Here is a 23,616-nt window from a genome sequence, read left to right as displayed (position 1 = left end):
TATACCCTGTGTGTTTAATTCCTCTACGTGAATGTAAATGGACTCCTGAAGCTAAAGAATTGCCCACAAGTCATTTTAATTGTTGATGTTTAGGGTCTGCAGAAGTTGCTTTAGTGAGGTGTCTACCACCACGTCTGTGCCTTAAGCCAGGTTACTGCTGTGGTATACAGCTTAGCTAAAAGTGTCTGGAATAGTTACTGAGCTACTGTTGTTAACAGACACAAACTAAAAAGCATACTAAAGAAGTTAACAGTGTAAATGTTAAGTGAGGTTAAAATAGTAATGATTGGCTACAATGCTCCCATTAGAAATATTTGCAACACAAAGTACTGAAGCTCAGTTACGAATAGTAGAATTGCTAATAATGGGAGAACTCAGGAATAGAAGGGGTAAAAGGGTTTTATTGAACTGCTTAATAAGTGATTTTTCAGTATTTTCAGGCCTACATCTTTAATTTTCAACATACTGGAGGCTGATTTTTTTTTTAGAATTCCTGGGTCCACCCTTCTTTCTACATGTACATGGTCCATTGGCAGTATAAAAAAACAAATTAACTTGGAGCACACAACCCTTAAATCTTCATTTCCTTGTCTGGAGTAATGGATTTGGTTATTTAAATAGCATGTTCACTCATCTAAGATCTCTTCATCCAGATTGATATCTGTGGTATCAATATCCTCCAGGTCCAAGTTATCCAAGTCATCTTCCAAGTCAAGGAGGGTCTAGGAAAACAGAAGTCTAGATTAAGTAGATGCTAATATGGTTACATGTTTTCCAGCTTGTACCGTGTATTCACATGTTCTGCAGAATACCAAACTGAGGCAGTTGGATGGAACAGAAGCTGTAGAGGGAAGCTGCCTTCTTGATAAGAAAGCACCTCAGAGATGTAACTTTCTACCATGTTCTGACCAACTGTTACTGCGTACAGCTTCTGCATACAACAGGAAGGGATTATACACTGTACTTGTCCCAAGCTGGCTGGGTCTATTAGTGTACAGAGTGACATTTTCCAGTAGCTTGGTGTAATCACATTATCAGTTGGAGTGTTTAATGTAAAATGAGTTTAGTGCTTGCTCATGAAAAAAGATCTTGGTACCTTTTGGTCTTTTGTTGGAAGTAGATCAGAACTCTGTAAAACCGTCTTCATCACATCTTGTTTAGGAGATGGAGCTGGTTCTTCAGCCTTCCTCTAATGAAAAAGACATTCCTTAAGTTCTTTTAAGAAAAGCAAGACAAGAGCAGCAGACCTATAACCTCCCCTCCCGCTGTGGTTCTTTTTCAGAGATTCCCACAGTAATTCCTGAACCACTTCTTCACAGCCCTTAAGCATTCTAGTCCTCACTCCAGTAGAGACTACTGCTTCCCCACTTAGTTTATTTAAAGCAGTTGATGATGGGACTGATACAATGAAAACAACCTTCAGAAGCCATCAGTTAAATTACAAATACTGAAGTGCTGTGAGAAAGCATAGTGATCTTCAAGGTCCTCAGCAGGAAAGAGACAAGGCTATTTGAGACTGTCAGAGCAGTTTTAGCAAAGGCAGTCAATACTGGTACTGTGGCTGGTCTTTATGTTCCATGCCCTGTAGCGGTTTAACACTTACCCTTCTCTCTTCACTGCTGCACAAGTTTTAACTTAACATAAGTGATCAACAATGGTAGTATTCAATTAGCTGTACTTAGGTTCATTAACTCCCACAAAGCTTCCCATATTCAGCCTCAGCTGTAAGAGAGACCTGCTGTTTTAAGGACTTCCATGCAATCATTAGTTGAATGCAAAGATATTCTGACATCAGTGGTCCTGTTTTCAGCTTCTAATGCAAACTAGCTCCAATCTGCTTTAGACAACTTGTGCAATGCTATTTCTGTATATTTTTTAACAAATGTGCACACAAGTTTGATTGTGCTGTAGTGATTACTTGTGCGTGATACAGAAACACAGTCACTAAAGGCGAGTTAACTTATAACTACAGTTAGCTCAAGTCAGCTAACTTCTCTGAACTGTCACTCAAGGTTTGTAGCACATCTCCTGTGAGGAAAAAAATGGAGACAGAATGGAGAGTTGTGACTTCCTGTTTCTCTGTTTCAACTGCAGTTCTTTTAGAAGTTTATAGCCTCAAAGTGCTGTGCCAACACCGGTGTCTTTAACAAGCTCTCACATTCTGATTTTCATGTTCAAATGTAAAGTATACTTGAGATGACATTCCTAGGCAGTAAGATATGGAATAGTCTTATTCCATAACCACACACTAGCAAATAACATTAAACATTTTTAATTCCTGTAATATGCAAGAGTGCTCACGTTCCAACTACTGAGCTTTTAGAAAGCTAGCAGCAGGGGAAGCAGCATTTGAATGTGCAACTGAAACTGGTTTTCTGCAGGGTAAGTTCAGTGGTAAGATGCTGTGATTACACACACTAACAAAAGATGGCGCAAGTAACCACACAAAAAACTGCAGTCAAGAAGTCATCAGTAGTTAAAGTAGACTAAGAGCCTGAAACAAAAGAACACAAGTCAGCTGCAGTGCTTACAGTCAAACCACTAAGAGCAATGATTTGTTAATTAGGGGCACAATATTCTCCAGGGCACATGTTACCGTACAACAGCAAAGTTGTTCTTTCTTTGAATACTTAGTAGTAACACTGACCTCAGATGCCATTACTCCAGAAGGCTGAAATCCTTTTGCTTCTTCAAGTAAGTTTCTTTCTTCATTTGGCTACAAGAAAACCAAAACCAAAACACAGGTTCATGGAGTGTCTGAGTGGTTGCACTGACCTGCTTAAAGCTGCTTTTACACAGCACCAAGTATTGCTCTTCTAGAGACAAGAACTCCCATTTCTTACTCACAGTGACAAGGGGATATTCCCTGGCTGGCCGCAAGTCAGCAAGACTTTGTTTAACGTATTCCTCAGCAACAAAAGCTTCCTTTAGTCCAGGAAAAAGATTCTCATACTCTGTAGGATCAGCAAGGGACTCCGCAGCTTTCTGATTGACTTTAGAGAGATTCTCCCGCCACAGTTTAACCACCCTGGAGATGCAAACAGTCTCTGCTACATACAGCTAGCTTGGACAATACTATTAAGGCTCTGCATGTGCTTTAGAAGTTACCTTGAAACTTGGCTTGGTAAATATGTCCGTGCAAGAAAAGCAGCTTCTGGGAGACGGCTGGTTTTAATCAGGAGTTCCAAACAGGAGTCGAGCCTAGAAGGTTTTAAAATGTGATTTTTACAGACTTCTTTTTTATGTAAGATTACCTCTTTATCCCATTAAAGTGCTTTCCATTCAGGTTTTTAAAGTCGCAGCTGCCATAAAATGGCATCAGCTTCTCTGTACCTGCTACAGTCTTTCTCCATCAAGTCTTAAGTTAGCTGTAGCTAACAATTTAAAGAATCTGAGGAGGTTCTTTGTACTTGGGAAAGCAGAACATACCTAGCTTCATCTCTTGCTTGCTACTTACTTTCCCTGCAGGAAGTAGCTCATAAACGCCACATTATTCTTGCCATCCTTTTCAGCTCCTTCAGCTAACTTATTCACCATGTTAGCGTTTCCTGAAGCTGTAGCCAGGAGCAGCAGTCCTCCGTAGTCTTGTGCATGGTGGAGACACTCCTGGGCTAAGCCAAACTGGCATTTACTAATGGCAAGCTCAGCAAGTTGTTTCCATTTCTGTTCCGACTAATGGTACAAAAAAGGGAGAGGGAGGGCAGGAAAAAGAGACAAAAAATAACCCTCACACTTCTGAGCAGCATTTAAAGATTTTTCAGAGCATCCACCATTAAAATGTAAGTTTACTTGTGAAGGTGCTACATCCCATCATTAAACTTGTCTTCCCTTTCAGATACCATGTTTACTGCAGCTTCACAACATGATATAGCAAGTTTTATCATTACACAGCTATAACATTACACCAAATAAATACTTTTTCATTAAGCATGGAGGGAGGAGGTAGGAATAACTTAGGCAATTTAAACAGTAACAACTCCTAAGTTAAGCTTCAGAATATAAGAAAGGCATTTGTGTCTGTAACTAAGTTAACATGCTTTATCACTTAACTTTATTGGCTTACAACACAAACAGAGATCAACCCTCTGAATAAGAGCTATGGGACAAATCTCTGCCTGTCAGCCTTCCCAGTGCTTCAGTGTAAGTCTGTCAAGGCTGGAACAATGGCCTAGAGGCTTTCAGTCCTGTCACTCCTCCTCTCACTGTTAAATACTGAAGATTAAGGCCTGGTTCACATTTTGTTTTCTCCAGAAGTTCCTGCAGTTTTCTGAGCAACCATTTCTTCTGCCTCCATCCCACAGCTCAAATCACTCTGATTTACAGACAGAAGAGCTTCACTGAGGAAAGTTGGAGGCATTTATACAGTGTTCAAGGAGCAGTAGTGCATCCCCACATAAATTTGTCTTTTCTTACAAGGCCTCTTCAGATTCATAATACTCAGAACTAGTATGAATCACCAAATCCAGTATGTTTACCTCTGCTTCCACTGCAAGCTGGTATGCTATTTTTAATTCTCCAAGTTGAAGAGCAAGTTCAAAACGATGCTCTGGATCTGTGGATACTGCAAGAGCTTGTTGCTTAAAGCCCTAAAACCAAAAATTAGACAGTTAAGGCTCAAACAGATGTTTTAACAAAAACCCTCTAACAGAAGGTCACAGTATTCTCAAACATATCATTAACCAAAGTTTATGCTTACAGCTAACATAACTGGGATTGTTTAACAAACTCAATTAGAAATATGAATAAACCCATTTTTTAAGTTTTTGATAACCAAGAATTAGATTTCTTGCCTGTTTTTCAAGAAAATGTGCAACTCTGGTTCTCTGTTCTTTTGGAATGGTGGGAAGGACTTTGTCAGCCATACTGAAATCTCTTCTCATCACAGCCGTTTGATACTCAAGCACCGAGACCAGCAAAGAGTAGCTAACAATGTTTAGCTCTTTATCACCCAAATAAAGTCTGTTGTCCTTAGGGATATACCCCAAAAGATACATTGTTCTGAAACAAAACAAAGAATATTCATCTTGAATAGATCCACTACCAAACAGTCTCTAGAAAAAAAAAACAACTAGTAGCTCTTTGATAGCAAGAATACTCACATAAAAAGGTTCATATATACATATACTATACATATACTACCACCTAACACAGCTGTCTCCCTCCACAATCCCATTACCACTACACATTAGCATGATACATAAGAAAGAGTATTAATACACAACACAGGTTCACCCAACTTTGTTGAGAGAACCTTTAACAATTACTTACAACCCGAAGCAGCAACTCACCTGTCTAAGTGGGCAATGGTGACAATTTCTCCTCCAACATAGTAGTTGAGTCTGTTCACAGAACTGGTGTAAATAAAGCAGTCGCCTACCCACAAGCCTGTTTTCACAATCTCCTGGATCTCACCAAGAACCTGCAAATTAAGTTAATTTAATTAGATAAATAAAAAGGGACTTTAGACAGCAGTAAGACTACTGCACTTTCAAATTGAATTTAATATTCTATACTTAACAGTTGCAAAATTAAGTTTAGATACAGATTAGAAGTATATAAATGCTTTTAGTTTTACACAAATGCTGTCAACATAAGAGATCTCTACCTTAATTCATAACTAAGCCAATTATAAATCTAGGAAACAAGCACCAAGCTAAGCATTAAGCAACATAATAGAAGACTATTTTCCTTCTGAAATGTTTTGCTGACATTTCACAGCATGATTTTTTTTTTCCCACTTCTCAAATTTCAGTAACATTTCAAAATGTGAAAATTGCAGAGAAAGTTTAAGCTATGGAAACATGGTACCCAAACGTGTTGTAGAAATAACCTTTATAACTCTGTGAGAAGAGTAAACAGATGTCCAGTGAGAAATGCAGGCACAAAGGTCTGTCACACTGGTATTCAAACAGGGATGCTCTCACCAAGGGACCAAAGTCAAATGATTAACAGTGTTCCTCAGGCACATGTGTACCATGGGGTACTTGGTGTTTTAGAAACTAGAATTTATTAGGACTACGGTAAGGACTAAATTTGCTTCCATGACAGAATCACAGACTGGTTTGGGCTGGAAGTGACCTGAAGATCATCTACTTCCAAACCCCTGCCCTGGGCAGGGACACCTTTCACTAGACCAAGTTCTTCCAAGTCCTGTCCAACCTGAACACTGCCACGGATGGGGCATTTACCACTTCTCTGGGCAGCCTCTGCCAGTGCCTCACCACCCTCACCGTGAAGAGCTTCTTCCTTTCATCTAACCTGAACTTCCTCTGTTTAAGTTTAAACACATTACCCCTTGTCTTATTACTATAGTCCCTGATGAAGAGTCTTTCTCCAGCATCCTTCCTTGTAGGCCCCCTTCAGATACTGGAAGGCTGCTCTAATCCTATTCCATTTTTTTAAAACAGAAGGTACCTCAAAAGCATCTTCAATTCCATCTTCAGTGACACCTTCATGTGTTTCCTGGGCTGCTGCAACTTTTTCTGATAGGTATTTCAGAATGAAGAATGACTCTTCTGTAGCAATGCAGACGAGCTCACCCGAGTCAGACCAGAAAATCTGCATCATCAGAATCAACAACAGCACTGGTTTAGAGACTCCAGGTTAAGAAAGGAGGACGTATGAATTAAAATATACTGCATCTAACAAAAGCTTTACAACTCGAGAAGCCAACACATACAGGGATTATTGTCCCTTTCTGCTACATGACCAAGAAATTGAAGTTATTACTTCCATCATTAGCTTGGCTTCAATCAAGAAAAATGAGCAATCTAGTAAAAAACAAGGCAATCAGTAAACACGGAGAGGTGAGTATCTTCAGTCATGTCTAGAAACTCACGTGTTTGGGCTGAATTTCAATCCTGCGAATCAATTCTGTGTTTTCCCAATCATAGAATGCCAAGCCATTAACAGATCTGACTCCCAACAGGAAGCCACCATAGATGCCTGCAAGAAAATAAAGGTGGAAGAAATCCACACTGTACAAAAACCACACCAACATATCTATATTGAAAGGTAAATTCTTACCTTCTGCTCCAAAATCAGGTTTGAATGACTTCTTCTCTTTGAAGTTTTTAAATATCTTTACAACACTGTTGCTCTCCCTGATTGCGTACCTAAAGAGAGATTGCATTGTAAAAGAAATAAACAAAACCACACAACCCCAGGCACCATTCAGCTTCCAAAGCAGTGAATTACTGCAATTATAAGCTGCTACAAAACAACTGCATTTAATTTATCTTCAGTAATTAGCAAAGTGCTGGAAATAAGAAAATTTTATGTAGGAAAGTTACTGAGAGTTCATTATCCACACAGGTTTTAGTCTTCAGGCCAGGGTGGTTTGTACAACCTAAACACTAACAGCAGCAAGTTAAGGTAATACAAACATGAGCATCTGCAACACTTACTCTGAAGAATCATGTGCCCACACAAACTCCTGTGCAGAACCAAAGCTCTTGTTTCTCAAAGCCATTGCTGTGTAGATGATGTATTCACCATCACCGCACACTACTACAAACCTAGAGCACAAGACAGATTCATTTGTTAGATACCTGTGTTCAGTTCAATAGGCATAATCAAGTAGATAAATGATTTTAAAAGTCAAAGGCCCCTAGCCCAATATAATCACTGCTCATGCAGACACAATAAAAGAACTTTGTATATGCAGAAATGACACAGAACTGGATTTGCTCTGCAGCATATTGCCACTTCCTATTCCCTCGTCTCCACTGAGCAGTTCTTGTACCTTGGATCCCTTTACCTTTTCTTTTAATTTATCTGTTAACAAAAGACAATTCAAGAGAAATGAGAAAAGGATGTGGTTCGCTGCTATTACCTCATACATTTTGTTTGCATGCTGCTTCCTCTACCTACAGTGTCCAACTTGTCTGTTCAAGTGGTGAGCTCTTACAGGTGAAGCCCATTATCCTGATGTTACATTGCCTGGGACTGACACACCTCTTTCACAAGCCACCAGCACACATGCAACTAATATCTTTCATTCAAAAAAGTTTTCAATATGAAAGAAAAAAGAAAAAGGAATCATAAATGTCAAAAGTACTTTGTTCTTAAATCTATTACCGTCCATTGGGGTTGTGCTGAATTGTCTGAGGATAGATTTCACAGCTCCCCATGTCCTTTACAGCCAGTGGCAATCTTTCTCCATCTTTGATTTCAGCATCGCCCATAGCTTTCAAGTTGGCCTGTTGGACTTCTGAATGTTTAGCCCAAATAATTTTTCCATTTGCATCCATGGACATGGCAGGTTCTTCACGACCAAGCTAGGAAGTGTAGCGTAACAACTGAGCATATGCAGAAAATACACTGAGTTTCTTTTCAGCTGAACACATGTACACAGAACGGTTTGGGTTGGAAGGGACCTTAAGATCATCTAGTTCCAAGCCCTCGCCAAGGACTCCTCACCCTAGACCATGTCACCCAGTCTAGTGAAATGACATGCCTCTGTCTGAAAATGCAAAGTAAAATGCCAAATTTCCCTGGTTTACGTATCACCAAAACAGAAATCCCTTGCTCTATACACAGGACAGTGATGAATCACCATTTCTCATTTAAAATCATTAACTGTACCTTAACAATAATGCTGCCTTCGTCATACCCCAATGCCACATTATTGGATCCTCTTAAACTGGCCACACACCACACTCTCTCCATGCCATAGTTGAGGGTACTTTCCAGGCGGTAAGTGCTTGAATGCCAAATGCGCACAGTTCCTAGAGGAAAAGGAAACACATGCCTTTTATTGCCCAGTGCAAGGGCAGGAGGTGTGAAGCCACACCACAAGTAGAGTACTCCCTTAATTTCCTCCCCTATCCTTTATGTATCAGAAAACACAAAATTACCATCTTCTGAGCCTGTGATAATGATAGGCAATTCAGGATGGAAGCTGACACACGACACATTCTGAGCATGTCCTTCTAGTGTCTGCACACAGGTTTTATTCTGGAAAGAATAGGAAGCACAGGTAAAGATGATAAACACGTCACTAATTTTTACCTTCCATTTCTTGAAAGAGAAGTAAAGGTCTCCCCCCAAATCCAAAGTTTACCTGAAAACCTATTGCTCTAGATCTCTTCCAATAACATTTATTTCCAAGATGTTCAAACAATAGCATGAATATATTAAAAACTATGATTGTATTAATTTCTCCTCCCCAGAAGAAAATACTAATTTCCCTTGGCACTGTTGTTTTTCTCTATTTTTAGATGTGTTTCTACCTAGAAGATGTGCTTTCTCAGAGCTATGTAGCACAACAGATTAAAGGAAGATAGAAAGCTGAGTTTGCTGCCAAAAAAACAACATCAGGGCAAAACATCTATCTGAATCTAACTACAGGTGAAGACACATCTAATATTGTCTTTTTGAGACTATTTATTCACACTGTGATGAAAGGAAGGCCTATTCTGCTTGAGACAACTCAGATTAGACAACATGATGTCTACAACTGTACATGGTGGCAAAACTGAAGCATCATTATGCAAAAGTCATTATTGTACTGCATACTTGAACGGCAGCAGCTTTACCTTCCAAACTTGGGTTTACTCTAGGGCAACATGGTTTAGCAGCCAGAAAGTACTACTAACAAACTTTCTCTTGCCCTTCTGGCCCTTCATGCACTTATGCACAGGAAGAACTTAAAGAGTTCCAAGTTCCAGTAACAGAATTGAATCCCTGGATCCAACCTCCCTTTCTTGTAAGGCACTCAAACAAGTCACCTCATGACCCCTGCAACCTGTCAATGTACATGCATGTCTCTGCATGCACGTGTGCCTACGAATGTACACAGAATGAAAAAGGAGACGAAAGGGAACCAAGAAAAGGGAGGAAAAAAAAAAAAAAGGATGGAAAGAGCAGATACATTAATGAAATTTACATCTGAACATAGAAGAGGAGCAATTTAATCCACCAAAGAAAGAAGTTCAAAAGGCACAATTACTGCATTAGAAGAAAAATTCCTAATGTTAATAATGGCAACCTTATTTCAGATTTAATTCTTCAAATTAATTTTGAAGTTATTTAAATGCACAGCAGCTTTTCTCAAGGGTTAATTTTTTTTTCTTTTTATTTACATACAAGTCATTAAATATTTCATCCCCACTTTCTTCTTTCCAAGGAAAAATGAGGCAAAATCTGTTTGTCCGTTCAAATACTTTCCCTCTTTCTCTGTTTCTTCACTAATGGTTTTGCTTTGGCAGTCTGTATAAAAGGTTATGAAAGGGTGAAGACATACCTGGTAGTCCCAGATCTTAACCAACCGGTCATCTGCACCTGAAATGAGGTATGGCTTGTCTCCTCCACTGTAATAGTCAATGCAGTTCACTCCTTTCTCATGGCCTTCCAAGGTAAAGTTAGGTGAAGAAGAGCCAAGCTGCCAGACCTGCCCAGAAAAAAAGTGCATGTAGTTCTTAAATCTTTGGCATTCAGGCCAACCTTGCCAAACACAGCAGGTATTCAGATGTACTACTTCCAAAAGACACAGTTGTTTTCCTAAGTGAGGAACCCAAACAACTGGTTATCAAACAACCAATCCTTCTCCCACCATGGACAAAAAAAACATATTGTGCTCACCTCAAAACAACATAAAATCATATAAGACACTGCTTGTTAGAAGTAGTAACTATTTACGAAATTGACTAATAGACACAGAAAAAGCAATTAACAATTTGTGCATACACAGGTTGCCCCCAACTGGGTCCTGAATTGTGTTCTTTCCAGTTACATTAAATCAATGACAAATCTCATGCTAAATGAGGACTCAATTGCTCAAGTCCATTTGTAGATACACTGCTATTTCCCCATGATTATCACGTCAAATCAACATTTATAAACACCTCATCTCAGCATCTGAGAATATATGAAATGATACCTGGCCAACATACTGGGAATTTCTAGGGAAAGTGAGGAAGTCTCACTGCTCAGACATCTCTAAACCTATAGTTCTAGATACTTAAATACAGTTTCACAGCAAGTGAGACTCATCAGGGTCTACCATGAGAAGGCTAAATACACCTTTGTAAACAATTCAATAAACAGACCAAAGCATGAAAAAAACCACCTTTTACATAGCAGTTAAGATGCTTTACTGAATTATTTAGTAGGTGCACAGAAACCTGACCAACATTCAGGTCTTTGTTCAGGAAAAATTCTATTATTGCACCTTCTTTTAAGAATTCTGACCCATTGTCCATACATTATTATTGGTTTGTGTTCTCTGATATTTACTTACTGATGAAAAAGAAAACCCCAAAACCAAAAACCAAGTTACAGTTTCTCTACCTTGATTGTCCTGTCCAAAGAGGCACTGGCAAACTGATTATTGTCTTTTGGGTTTATGACAATTTGCATGACATAATGGGTGTGTCCTTCAAACACCTGAGAACAAGACCATTTTTTATCCCAGTCCCAGAGTTTAATGAGCATGTCATCTGAAAAAGAGATTAAAACCAACAGCCAAGCTTTGGTTAGTTTAATATATTCCAATACTTATCTTCTTCAGCTACAGAATCCTTAACACATTAAAAGGCTCACTCATCCCTGCCCCCTTGAAAGGAGGCGTTACTAATACCCCGTGTATTTTTCACCTGTAAGATTTCTAGTCCCCCCTTGCAGAAGGACCACGGGGAGTACAAGTTTCTCAAATAGACTGTCCAGTAAAATAGTGATAAAACTAAATAAGCAATACATCTGTCTTTTAAACAGGAGATTAAGAAAAGATATTTAGTTATTGAATTATTAATCTTAAAATACTGGGCAGATATTCAGGAATTCAACCTGTGCTTTGTTGTGCAGCACCTACTCTGATGAGCATTAAGGAATAGGAAGCAGAGACAAACAAGCTTTCTAGCACCTTTATTTGAAGTGTAAATATATTAGCTTCAACTATATGGTGCTTCTGATTCACAAGGTTCTCTGCATTCTTGCAGAGCTCTGACTGTATTAGTAATGTTTCCAGGAATGAAAAGGCCTGAGTCACATGATGCAGATGTTCTTGGGCAAGATTTATTGGGATACTGTGATCTTTCAATCACGCATCATATCAATCACCTCAAATAAGATAGCTCAATAGTTCTTGGGGATGAAAGATGCAAGTTACCTGCTGCTGCAAGTCACATGGCCAGCTGAAAACACAATCCAAACCTTTATGTAATTTCTTTTTTAAGCAGAACTTCAGCGCAGCAGACTCTCAAATAATTAGCACAGATATTAAGCAACAGGGTTCTTCAGTCTTCCCTGACAACAACATAAACTATTACATTTTAAGTTATAGGTACAGATGATATCCCATTAAAAAAAACATGAATGCATCTGGCAACCAAATAACAAAGTGATAACTGTCACATTTTCTACTTGCTCAAGGATTCCTGTTTCAGCAGAAAGAGGAAAAAACATGCAACCCCTCACTAGACAGATAACAAAAGCCTAAATATAGCTGGTTAACAGATATACAAATATACCAAAGAACTCTTACCACTGCTTGTCAATATGAAAGGCTGCGTGGGATGCACTGCAATACAACGAATGTAATCTGAATGGGCCTCAAACATGTGAACTCTTTCCAAGGTGTTATAATTGAAAACTCTGATTTGCATGTCATCCTGTGAAAGGGAAGAAAAACCACCTTTAAACAGGAGTCTGTATAATACACCTTATGTTCAATGCAGGGCAGCTATAAACCAATATATTCTACCATTGAAGAGCCTCTAACAACAAAATGGTTAAGAAAATGTGTATTGTGTACACTGCTAATAATACAAAGCATACTTTGATTCAGAAGTCTATAAACTACCCAACCCTATTCCAGGACATTGATAAAACTGAAAAAACTACACCTAAATTTTCAATTTTAAAAGGCCTATTAAAAACAATATTTTGATTTAAAATTACAGAAAAGTGCAAAAATGCTTTTAGAATTATTAATGCTTAATATCAAAACAAAGTCCTCCAACATAAAATTTACAGTTTAATACTATGGGGCCAGAAGGAAAGAAGTTGCAGCTCCAAGTCTTGTGGAAAGAAGATTTCAACTTTATTTTCTCAAGTTGAGCTTTATTTGGGGGGGGTGAGGACTGGATATAATTTTATGTCTGATACAGTATTATTACAAGCAGTACTCCCAAACCTTTAAAATACAAATAAAACTGGAGAACAATCTGACAAGGAATAAAACACCAGGTAAAACTTCTGTTTTACCACATGACCATGACTTACAAGGCCATCGAAGTAAATGCAACTTTGTGATAAACTCTACATTACTTGTTTTATCCAAAGCATTTACTTATTCTCTTTCACACGCACGCCTGTTTAAGCGGCAACATCTACAGAAAACACTCGTCAGAACAGCACAAAAGGTTCTTTTGAGACCAGCCCATCAGTATAACTAACATGGAATACACAGAACAAGCAATGACTGATGTCACTGTTTCATAGTCACTGACTAAGACTCAGCCAGCCCTGTTGCTGAGAGCAGCTGTCTTGCCCTTTCCTTACCGCTTCTTGCTACAGCGGTGCAGCCTCCCTTGGGAAGGTGAGGACAAATACAGCTGCACACCGAATCAGATCAAGAAACTGATAAAAAATAAAAATGGGTCTAAATTTCATCAGTTTCTAATCCAGTTCCCATGCAGATATTTGAACTCGTGTGATGCCAAAGGGGCAGTGTTGTACTTCTTGGGAAGCAGTGCTAACTTATGCATTCCTGAAGTAACTGCAGCACAGCAGCATAAGACAATGAAATGACAGCAATTTTGTTTTACTCTGTGTCTAAGGCAGAAGACAAGAAACAAATTAGAGATGACAATTTTACGCATTACCTCAATTCAGACAAAACCCACTCATTCCATCAAGGAAGATGTGTTACCAAGATTAGAATAAAACTATTCCACTCAAGGCAGACTCATGGAATAAAAGCAGAGGATTTTTCTAGGGGCAAGTAAAACTAAGAAAAAAATATTTTCTATACTACCAAGAACAAAAGTAGAAAGAAACTTCTAAGTCGTCTTATCCAGGATAGTCAACAGTTTCATCTTAGTTGAAGAAGCACTAATATTAAGTCAAAACTGAGTACTGAGTGTGTTCCAGTAACAGTCAGACCTAGATCTAACTTGCACTACATGCAGAATTAGCTGACAAAAAAGGCTGCCCTCCTTTCAAACAGAAAATTTAAGTTTCTAAGCTTACTTCAAGAGCAAAATTTTGGGGAAAGAGTAGCAAAATACTCCTTTCTTTTCTACAAATTCTTATCAAGTCATATTATTATGTGGTCTACAAAGGAACAGCATGAAAATAAACTGGAGAAAGTACTCCATATGGAAATCGCAAGACAGCAATAGCTTACAGCTCCTGTAACAACCCAGTTCTTCCTTGCCACAAATTTGGCAGCTCTCACTGGTAGGTCACACACTTCAAACGTCTTCACCAGAGTCTAAAAATAAAAAGAACAAGTTCATAGCACTGGAGAAAATATCAGATTTGATATGGTTGGGTTTTTTTACTATGTTTTATTATGTTGCATTTGGCTACTCTCCAGGAATCCTGTAACATTACGTGCTCGCTTTTCAAAAGGAACACACCTTTCCAAAAAAGGAGGTACTTGCCTCTTCTGTTCTTTTAACATCTTTATGCTCTCCATTCATTCTTAACTCAAACCCACCTCTGAATGGTTCTGGAGCTGCTGCTCAATTTCAACTATACTTGATAGAGAAAGGTCTAAGAGTTACTACAGCCTTCACAAATACAGATGGCAGGGACAAGCCAGAGACACCTAACCTTTCAGAAGGAAAGGCATTCATTTGCAAGGAATCCACAAAGGAGATAAATCTTGTAAAGTAAATTTTTAGGAAAGAAAACATAACTAAAGTCACAGCTAAAGATATTCCTTGTCTACTATTACAGTCACTTTTGCAGTAAGACACTGGAGACTGTAGTCAATTAGCAACAGCGATTTAAGAATCTTCTTGTGTATCTAGTATTGAAAATTAGAATTGATACATATGTCAGTTATGAAGGCTTCATAATATGGGAAAACCAAAATCATCACCTGTGTTTCATGGTTCCAAACACAGACACTGCCATTGTAAAGGCTAGCCAACATCCATGGTTCTGTGGGATGCAAGTCTACACTCTTCACCCGGTCAGACCGAGCTGTTAGCTTCCGTTTTATATCAAGTCGGAGAGGCTAGAGGGGGAAAGAATTGAGAATATCAGGTTATCCCACACACACAAAACTGGCAGAGAAATATGATGGAGGAAGGAAAGCTGAAGTTAAACCTTAAAATAAAAGGACTCAATCCTCCTTTTCAAGCAGACAGATTCTTTTCTATCCATCTGCTTATTTGTTTTTTGTAGAGTTTTCTGGAACATCACATCCCCACTAATGGCAATGGGTCAATTTAATTCACTTTTGTGAAATTCAGAATTTTTTCATATTGTATAAAGTATCTTCATCACAGCCAAAACAGAAGAATGCACTGCACATCTTCCCTGTGTCCCTCAAGTACCAAAGCAAAGAGAATTCACTTCTGATACAACCGATAGAAAAATCAGTATTTCTCCTGCTTCACCTGAAAAACAGGTGGAAAAGCCACTTATCACAAGCTAACACAACATCTGCCCATCATAAACTTATTTCTATAATTCCAATATTAAGTTTCAGAATGCAACCTACATTGTAAACACTGCAGAAGGGAAAGTTTTAAGTCCCTCCCTTATAAAGAAGGCTTTCACCTTCATCACTGGCAACGTAAAGCTGAAGTATTTTAAAGACATGAAGTACTGCAAAGTGATTTTCTAAAATATTTAAGGCATTATAGATTCATTTAGACACTCAAAGACTGTTATGCTCACTTAATGCTGCTGGCATTTTAGCTCAGAGAACTTAATGGGTAGTATCTGACCAGAGCGCTGTGCATTTTTAGTGGTGGAATAAAATGAGTAAAAACTGCGGTTATGTATGTTAGATATTGAAAGGAGAAAAAGATACCTAATTGTCATGTTGCATCTGTAATTTATGAACATGACATCTGAAATCTGAATCGTTGACAAGGTCTTGTAGTGACAGGACACAGGGAATGTTTTTAAACTGACAGAGGGGAGACTGAGATCAGACATTAGGAAGAAGTTCTTCCCTGTGTGGGGGATGAGCCACTGGCACTGGTTGCCCAGAGAAGCTGTGGCTGCCCCATCCCTGGCAGTGTTCAAGGACAGGTTGGACGTGGTTTGGAGCAACTTGCTCTAGTGGAAGGCGTCCCTGCCTGTGACAAGGGGCTGGAGCTTTAAGGTCCCTTCCAACTAAAATCATTCTTGACAGTAGAGAATGAACTTGTGGTTTACTTCTCCTGCCATACATACTAGAAAAGGAGGCAAGGTAATCACACATGATTCTGTGCTTATCCTTGAAACTTATTATTAAGGGCCACACTACTGCTGACCTAAGAGGTTAACTGCAACACGTACTCAAAGCACTTTTACACCCGTTAGGACAGCTTGATGAATACCCTACTGGTAACAGAGCGCAAGGGATTTGCTCTGCGAGTTCAACCATAGGATACTGGAGGACTTTCGAATACTTTCTTCTTATTGAGCCCTGTAACTTAAACCACAGAATAGCACCACAGGTTCTTCAGGTACTACAGGAAGAGGGAAGCCTGTGTCAAAGGGCCTGTCCTGCCCAGAGCTAAGCCCAGCTCCCTCAGGCAGGTCCCCGACACCTCCAGGCCCGGCTCGACACCGGCCCTGGCACCCTCCGAAGCCTCCTCACTTCCCATTCCCCTCACGGGCCTGGCTCCATGTCCACCTTCCGCCTCTCCTCACGGTCCCGCACTCACCATGGCCCCGCGTCCGCGCCGCCCGCCGAGGTGTCGCTGCGGACCGGGTAAACTCCAAGCCGACGACGTGGAACTTCCGGGCCCGCCGCTATCGCGAGAGCCACGGCGGGAGCCCCGGTCCTCGCGAGATAAAAGCGACCCCGCGGGATGCCGGGTTATGTAGGCCACGGCTGCCCCTTAGCTGTGCTTGCAGGGCATTCTGGGAGTGGTAGTTTTGGCGCGTGGGAGCGGCGAGGGGGTCTGTGAGGGATTCGGTGGGGCGGCCTTTGCTTTCCCTATGCATGGAGATTGGTGCGACCTCAGGCCTCCCGGTTGGGTAGTTAATGGTCGTGATGTGGTAATTAATGGTGATGAGGATGAGCAGCCCTGCACAGTTGTGAGTGACCAAAGGAAGAGACTCTCACAGCCCTTGCCTGCGCAGTGTGGTGTCTCAGTGTGCACCATGATGGCTGCGTTGGTGAGAGGGGTCAGGCTGTCAGTGGAGAGTGTGACAGGGCCCTGAACTAAACCCCGGGAAGGAGCCTGACTTGCCTCTCACTCAGTAGGAAAGACACGAGCCTGAAGGCTGTGTGGATGTGAAAGGATGTGTTTTTCTTCTTAATCTACCTGTCAGCAAAAGGTCCTGCAACCTCAGACATGACCTATTAGAATCATTAGGAAACCAGGTTTTCCCAACATGGAGAATATGAGGTTTCTGGAAGTGTCAAAACACAGCCACTGCTGAGAAAATTTCACCTAGCCCTGCTGCCAGGTTGAATTATAAATTCGAACCTGCTCATTTCATTGTAAGAAGGAGAGGAATAACATGGAAGATATTTGAATTCACTGGGGTTCTGGTAAAGAAAATAATCCTTTTGGTACAAGTGTTCACCTGGAGATTAGGAGCCCTGTGTGCTCCATCCTACAGCACAGTAGGAAGGATTAGATTGCCCTGGAGTGCTTACAAACAAACGAAAGGGTGACAGAGAGATTACTTCAACTCCTGTTTCACTCCAGAGAAGTAAAGACAGTAAAGACAGATACTTAAGATTTGAAACAACTCAAACCCATGAAGATAAGTGAGAAGAGAAATGCCTGAAACAAGAAAAGGGGCACAGTGTTGTCAACTGTTATGGGTGAGTTTAGACTTTCAGCTTACTTTAAGACTTTCTTTTCACTTTGAATTCATTACATTAATGATTGCAGAATAATGTTTGAAATATTTTAGTACAGAATTTCAGGATCTAGAATCTGGATAAGATTGCTCCAAAGTTATGATTTGAGTAAAATTCATTACTTTTGAGTCTAACTCATGATTTTTAAAACAGCTGAGGTGGGACACTGGAGAAGAGGTGGGAACACTGAAAGAAGACCTGTAGGTGAAGGATAACCATGTTAGAGAATGTAGGTAGTGGGGGATGAACAGCACACATAGTGTATTTTACCTTGAGAACTTCAATAAGGTCCTGTCCAGAGAGAGATGAGTGTGCTCCAGAGGAATGAAAGACGGGAAGGAAGGTAAGTGAAAGATGAAGGGATAGAGCTTGTTAGTCAAGGAAATAACAGCAGGGAAGGGAAGAAATTCCTTTGCTGTTAGCTTCTCCTGGGAAGTTGTCATAATAGAAAAAGTCAAGTGCGGAGAAGAGGCCCAGGGCATAAGCCAAGACTGACCTTATGGCAGGAGAGAAACAATGAAATGAAGCAACAAAATAAGGAGTATCTTTCACAGCTGTTATACTCAAGGGTACCAGTTCTGAGTCAAGAAAACCGTGATCCACAAATTGCTACAATTTAAATAGGTGTGTAGAGGAAATGTTATTATGTATTTGTTTTCCTTTCCTATTCTCCATGTCCTGAGCTAGCCACTGTTTCACCAGGGGTTATATACAAAGTAGCAGGAACCATGTAGTGTCTCTACGGAGACTTTCAATGCAGACATTACAAATCAAAATCTCTGCTTCGTTTGGTTTGTTGGGTTTTGGGGTGTTTTTTATGTGACCCCACAGCTATTCTTATACCTCTTTACTGAAAAATATTTTCAGGTAGAAAAAAGAAAACACCAAAACAATGTTTCCTTCTCCTGTAGTGCAGCAGGGTGCAATCACAGGCCTTGCTTCCATTAGAAACTAGAATAAAGCTGTAGAGAATATTTACTGTGTATAGTACCCTTTTATACCCTTATATACCCTTTTATAACTGTCTTCTTGTTAGAAACACAAGCAGTGTTTCCATAAAGTGTGGATATGTGTGTGTAATGAAGTGTATTATAAAGGAATTGGTAATCCACTGTTGCAGGAAACATTTCCTGTAGGTGCAAAGCTACCTTTAAATCTCTTGAAAGTTCTCAAGACAAAGCATTAAAAAGGACCCTTTTTTATTACAACAAAAAAAAAAAAAAAAAAAAAAGGATGTTCTAAATAACTGGCCAGCTAAATGCTGGTAGTTGAAGCAGTTTCATTCTGACACATTAAAATTTGTAAACCTAAAAAATGGACTGGAGCTCTGTAATAAAGGAATTCTGCCCATTTTTATTGTTGGTGATTTAGTTAGAAACACAGCAGCTATAATGGGATTGCAACAAGAGATATAACAGTTATAAGGAGGGAGTCACTATAGTACTGTTTCAGCCTATGGGTAATTTCTTTACAAGCCACCTCAGCATAGCCAACCCGTTCAACATTGCTTTCCTGAAATTTCAGCTTAGATCCTTTTGGCTATGAAATTATTGTCAGGTTTTGAATTTGTATGTCAATTAAAAGTTTTCTGGAAGCAGGATAGAGCATTTTAAGGTAAAAAAAAATAATACAGTATGGTTCTTGCAAAGAAAGGTGTTAGTTTGGGTTACCAATCACAAGCACCTCTAGTTTATCTTCAGTGTGCCAGATGAAAAGATCAAAACACCAGCCCACTTTCTTTTTCTCTGAGGTAAGTACTAGAGGTCTAGAAATAAGAGCTATATCCATATGACTCATTCCATATGCTTGGAAATTCACATTCAGGCAAAAATCTAACAGGCACTCTTAGCTAGATCCATACCTGCTGTATTAAATATACTGTGTGCTGTAGTTGGCAGCTCAGTCCTGGGGATCCAATATTTCTTTGCCTTGACTGTTCTACCCAGGATGCCTCCCTTCGTATATAAATTCTTTGTTTCTCCAGACTTCAGCCGTTGTTCATTTTGTTTATGGGGCAATGTGGCACCTCCCAGCATTACTGCATTTCACTTCTCAGCTCTGTTTGCCAGCATCTGTGAGCTTGACTATTATCTCAAGGTAGTATAATGAACAGCTTTCTAATTTCCTAAGTATTCTCTGAGTTATCTTGTAACCTGAATTATTATTCTCATTAGAGCCTTTCTTTTAGAATATATAGAGGCTTTTATATATTTAGGTCAACTCTACAGTATTATAAAGTATTTATTTCATATGCAAAATTAATGTGAAGTGCCAGGAGTTAATACTTGTGGTGCAGTGAACTGAAGTAAAACTCATAGCAGCCTTAGCTTGGAAGATAGTAAAGACTAATGGAAAACAGTGGGTTTAAAGAGAAGGTGTTATTAACATGTAGGTGACAGAGCTGTGAGACAAACCTCACTGTAAACCTGATTAAAAGGTCCCTTGAAAAGATCACTTTGTTGCAGATCACGGATACAGCAGTCTTGTGGAATGCAGTTTGTCTCTTTCAGTTTGGGGTGCCTAGTCTTTGTTCTTGCTCTCATGGAAACATGCTAGCTTTAGATACAAAAACTCACACAGAGATCAGAGTATTACGCTCACTAGGATAATGACGATTAAAATGTTAGTAAAGAGAGGAGAAATTTTATCAGAACTGTCAAAACTGTAGAGTTCCTATTAGGAAAAAAAAAAAAAAAGAATCTTGCTCCCTCCAAACCCTGCATCCTATCTGTAACAGCCTGATGGTACATAAACTGATAGTTTTAAACAAAATGGTAGTTGCTTCACATACAACCATATATGTGGTGCATACAGAGAAAATAGACACTGTGGTACATAAAGAAGGGATTGGACATTTTATGTTTGAAGTCACTTAAAATAACATCACCTGACACTTTCATTACAGGCCTGCCTTTCTAACTGACAATCCTGCCAAACTTCAGCTCTGTGGATTTAGATTTGTTTTGCATTAGATGTCTTCATCTGAACAAGGAACCTGTGTCAGCTTGCTCTTTCTAGTTTCAGTAGAAAAGTTTAGTCATTTTTGGAAAGGTATTAAGGGAGTACAAAAAAAAAAAAATCTTCATTAAAATCAGCAATAGGATGATCAACAATATTTTTAGCAGTATCTGATACAGACTTAATTTAAGCAGAATATATAACAGTAAGTATTAATTGTATTAGCACAGCAAATTACCTTCATGTTAATAATGAAGAGAGAGATGTCCATAAATGGAGAACTCTGCCAAACAATGTTATCAGTGAGAGTGAATGAAGTGTGGTACATAATAGAGACTCCAGTTCTTACCCTCTTGTGCTTCTTTGAGTGCATTTGATTCGTTAGATAAATGCTATCTTTATGCCATTTATGTAATTACTTAGCAGGAATTACCCTGATTGACCTGCTAGTACTTCTGATTTATTAGCACTTACTTCTTTGTGTTTTATTATTTGGAGGCCAAAGTCACAATTTTGGCATGATTCCATTTCCATTAAGATTGGTGGCAAAAGGGCAGGCCTTGGAGCCACAGAAGTAGTTTGAAATGCAGCAGTATATCCTCCCAGGTATTCCAAGTTTAGAGTATAAAATTTCTTTTTTATCAGATTTACAATGCCTTCCACTGCAGCAGAATGTTGGTATTAATGTTCTTTTATTGAGTTTTGAGGCCTCAGATAAACTTACTCCATTTTCTCTGCTCTTCTTTAAATCTGTCAAACTGATTCAGCAGGCAGTTTAGTGTGCCCTGAATATAGTCTTGAGATAACATGAACCAGAAAACCTATGAAATGATGTCTTCTTGTCTGAGGAATATCAGTCACATAGCTACTTAAAAATTCCTATGGCGATATTCATGATTTCAGTACAAAACTATAGGTTTATTTTAATTGCTATTATATATTGTTACCTTATCATGCTGACCACAGGGTTGGAGTGTGCTTGGGAAATGATTCAGCACAGAGCTTTCCATAAGCTTGCAAAAAAATTTTATGGGATGGTATTACCAGTCATCAGAATGATTTGTTGCCAGACCTCTGGAAAGCTGAAACTGCTGTGTGTGTTTTCTACTAATGTTAGACAAGATTGACATAATAAGAGTTATTTTTTATCCAGATATAGAGCAGTAATAAAAGGAAGTTTGAGAACAGCACTATGGACACTTACTCAATGTGAAAGGTTAGTGAACAGACTTAGATAATTGACTATGGCTTGTGAATGAACAAAGTTGTTTGTTTCTTCTTGGTCATGCAGTTTTGAGTTTTCCAGATGCAAAGATGTAACATCTGCTTTTACAGTGTACATAATGGAATCAAACTGTCAGAACATGTTTATTTAGTTAAAATGAACCAAACAGTATAAATATCTAAACATTCTACATTAGGATCTGTTTCAAAGGAGTGGTAATGATGTTAAAACTACTTTTAAGGGACTGGGATGATATAAGACAGTATCTTTTATTTTTTGTGTTTTCTCAACAAAGGGAAGGAAATTGAGGCTAAAGAACAGCTGTCATTCTTGTTACCGATATCCTGTTGCTTAGGCACTCATCCTGCATGACCTAATGCTCTGCTATGATGAGTCTTTTGTTTTATAGTTTAATGGCAGTTGTTTCACCATAGGCAAAAGTGCAGGTCAGGCTTGTGGAGTGCCAGGCACATAAAACCAAACCGCTGCTACCTGGTTTGTTTTCAGGTCAGGCTAATTTACACAGGGTGTCAGCAGAAGCTTTTAGAGTTCCCAAATATGACCATAATCCAGAACCATTCTCTCATGATATGCCTGCCAAATGGAAAGTGTCAACATTTTTGGGGCTTTTTAAAATTTTATTCTTATTGCTCTAATTTGCTTTTAGTAGTTGTAATATGGAGGGTTCTTTTAAGAAAGTTTAAGACCAATCTGTCTTCGTGATTTGATCCGCATAGTCACATGGTCTCTCTGGGAAGTGGTGGAATCACCATCACTGGAAATGTTCAAAAACCGTGTAGATGAGGCCCTTAGTGAACATGGTTTAGTGGTAGAAACTGGGGGAATGGTTGGACTTGATGATCTTAAAAGTCTTTTCCAACCTAGTTGATTCTGTGATTCTATGACTCTGTTCTATGATCTCTCAGTTTGCTTTGTAGTTCAAACAATTAGCACTTACACAATTGTATGGCATTTTTGTAGCACTGAATGTATGTCTTTGTATTTGAAGCTGTTTCTTCACAATGACACAGTAAAAAGCTATTTATGCAGGAGAGCAGGCAGTAATGAAAGCTGTCTTATATTTTACCCTTGCTCTTTTATAATAATCACATATAAATAATGTCTTGCCAGAGGCAAATGTTAACAGTGTATTTTTATATACAAGCCCTATACAAGCTGTTTCTTTTGTTTTCCCATTTTTAGTAGGATCTGAATCATTAAAATTTTCAAAGATAGTCATATGTGTAATTCAATAGTAATAGTGTGTGCTGTGTAGTCTCTTCATCTATTCTGAAGACTGCAAGTTGTCACAACCATCCCTGTCCAACACATGAATTTTTAAACTCAGATTGTAGCAGTTGGTGCTTTCAACTTTGAATGACTCTTTTTCAGTTCTTTGTCAAAATATTACACAAATGGAACCTGACATAGGATTTGTAGC

The 23,616-nt window shown here is 39.0% G+C and overlaps 1 protein-coding gene across 1 annotated transcript; it reads right to left on the bottom strand.

The window, feature by feature from the left end:
- Nucleotides 1-381: 381 nt before the first annotated feature.
- On the bottom strand, nucleotides 382-16,985 carry COPB2 (COPI coat complex subunit beta 2). Its single transcript, XM_062613235.1, has 22 exons — nucleotides 16,839-16,985; nucleotides 15,053-15,190; nucleotides 14,351-14,437; nucleotides 12,485-12,611; nucleotides 11,293-11,441; nucleotides 10,247-10,393; nucleotides 8,859-8,958; nucleotides 8,587-8,729; nucleotides 8,080-8,279; nucleotides 7,407-7,517; nucleotides 7,027-7,115; nucleotides 6,839-6,945; nucleotides 6,415-6,558; nucleotides 5,289-5,419; nucleotides 4,791-4,998; nucleotides 4,476-4,586; nucleotides 3,458-3,672; nucleotides 3,109-3,201; nucleotides 2,848-3,028; nucleotides 2,648-2,716; nucleotides 1,097-1,189; nucleotides 382-722 (listed from the first exon to the last, which is right to left on the bottom strand). Exons 1-22 carry the CDS (start codon nucleotides 16,839-16,841, stop codon nucleotides 627-629), a joined length of 2,742 nt encoding a protein of 913 aa, XP_062469219.1. The 5' UTR covers nucleotides 16,842-16,985; the 3' UTR covers nucleotides 382-626.
- Nucleotides 16,986-23,616: the final 6,631 nt, after the last annotated feature.

This window comes from Pezoporus occidentalis, unplaced genomic scaffold, assembly GCF_034315485.1.
Source record: "Pezoporus occidentalis ecotype Australia unplaced genomic scaffold, CSIRO_AGI_Poc_V1 ctg164, whole genome shotgun sequence".
Lineage (NCBI taxonomy): Eukaryota > Metazoa > Chordata > Aves > Psittaciformes > Psittacidae > Pezoporus > Pezoporus occidentalis.
This window is presented reverse-complemented; position numbering and strand designations above follow the sequence as displayed.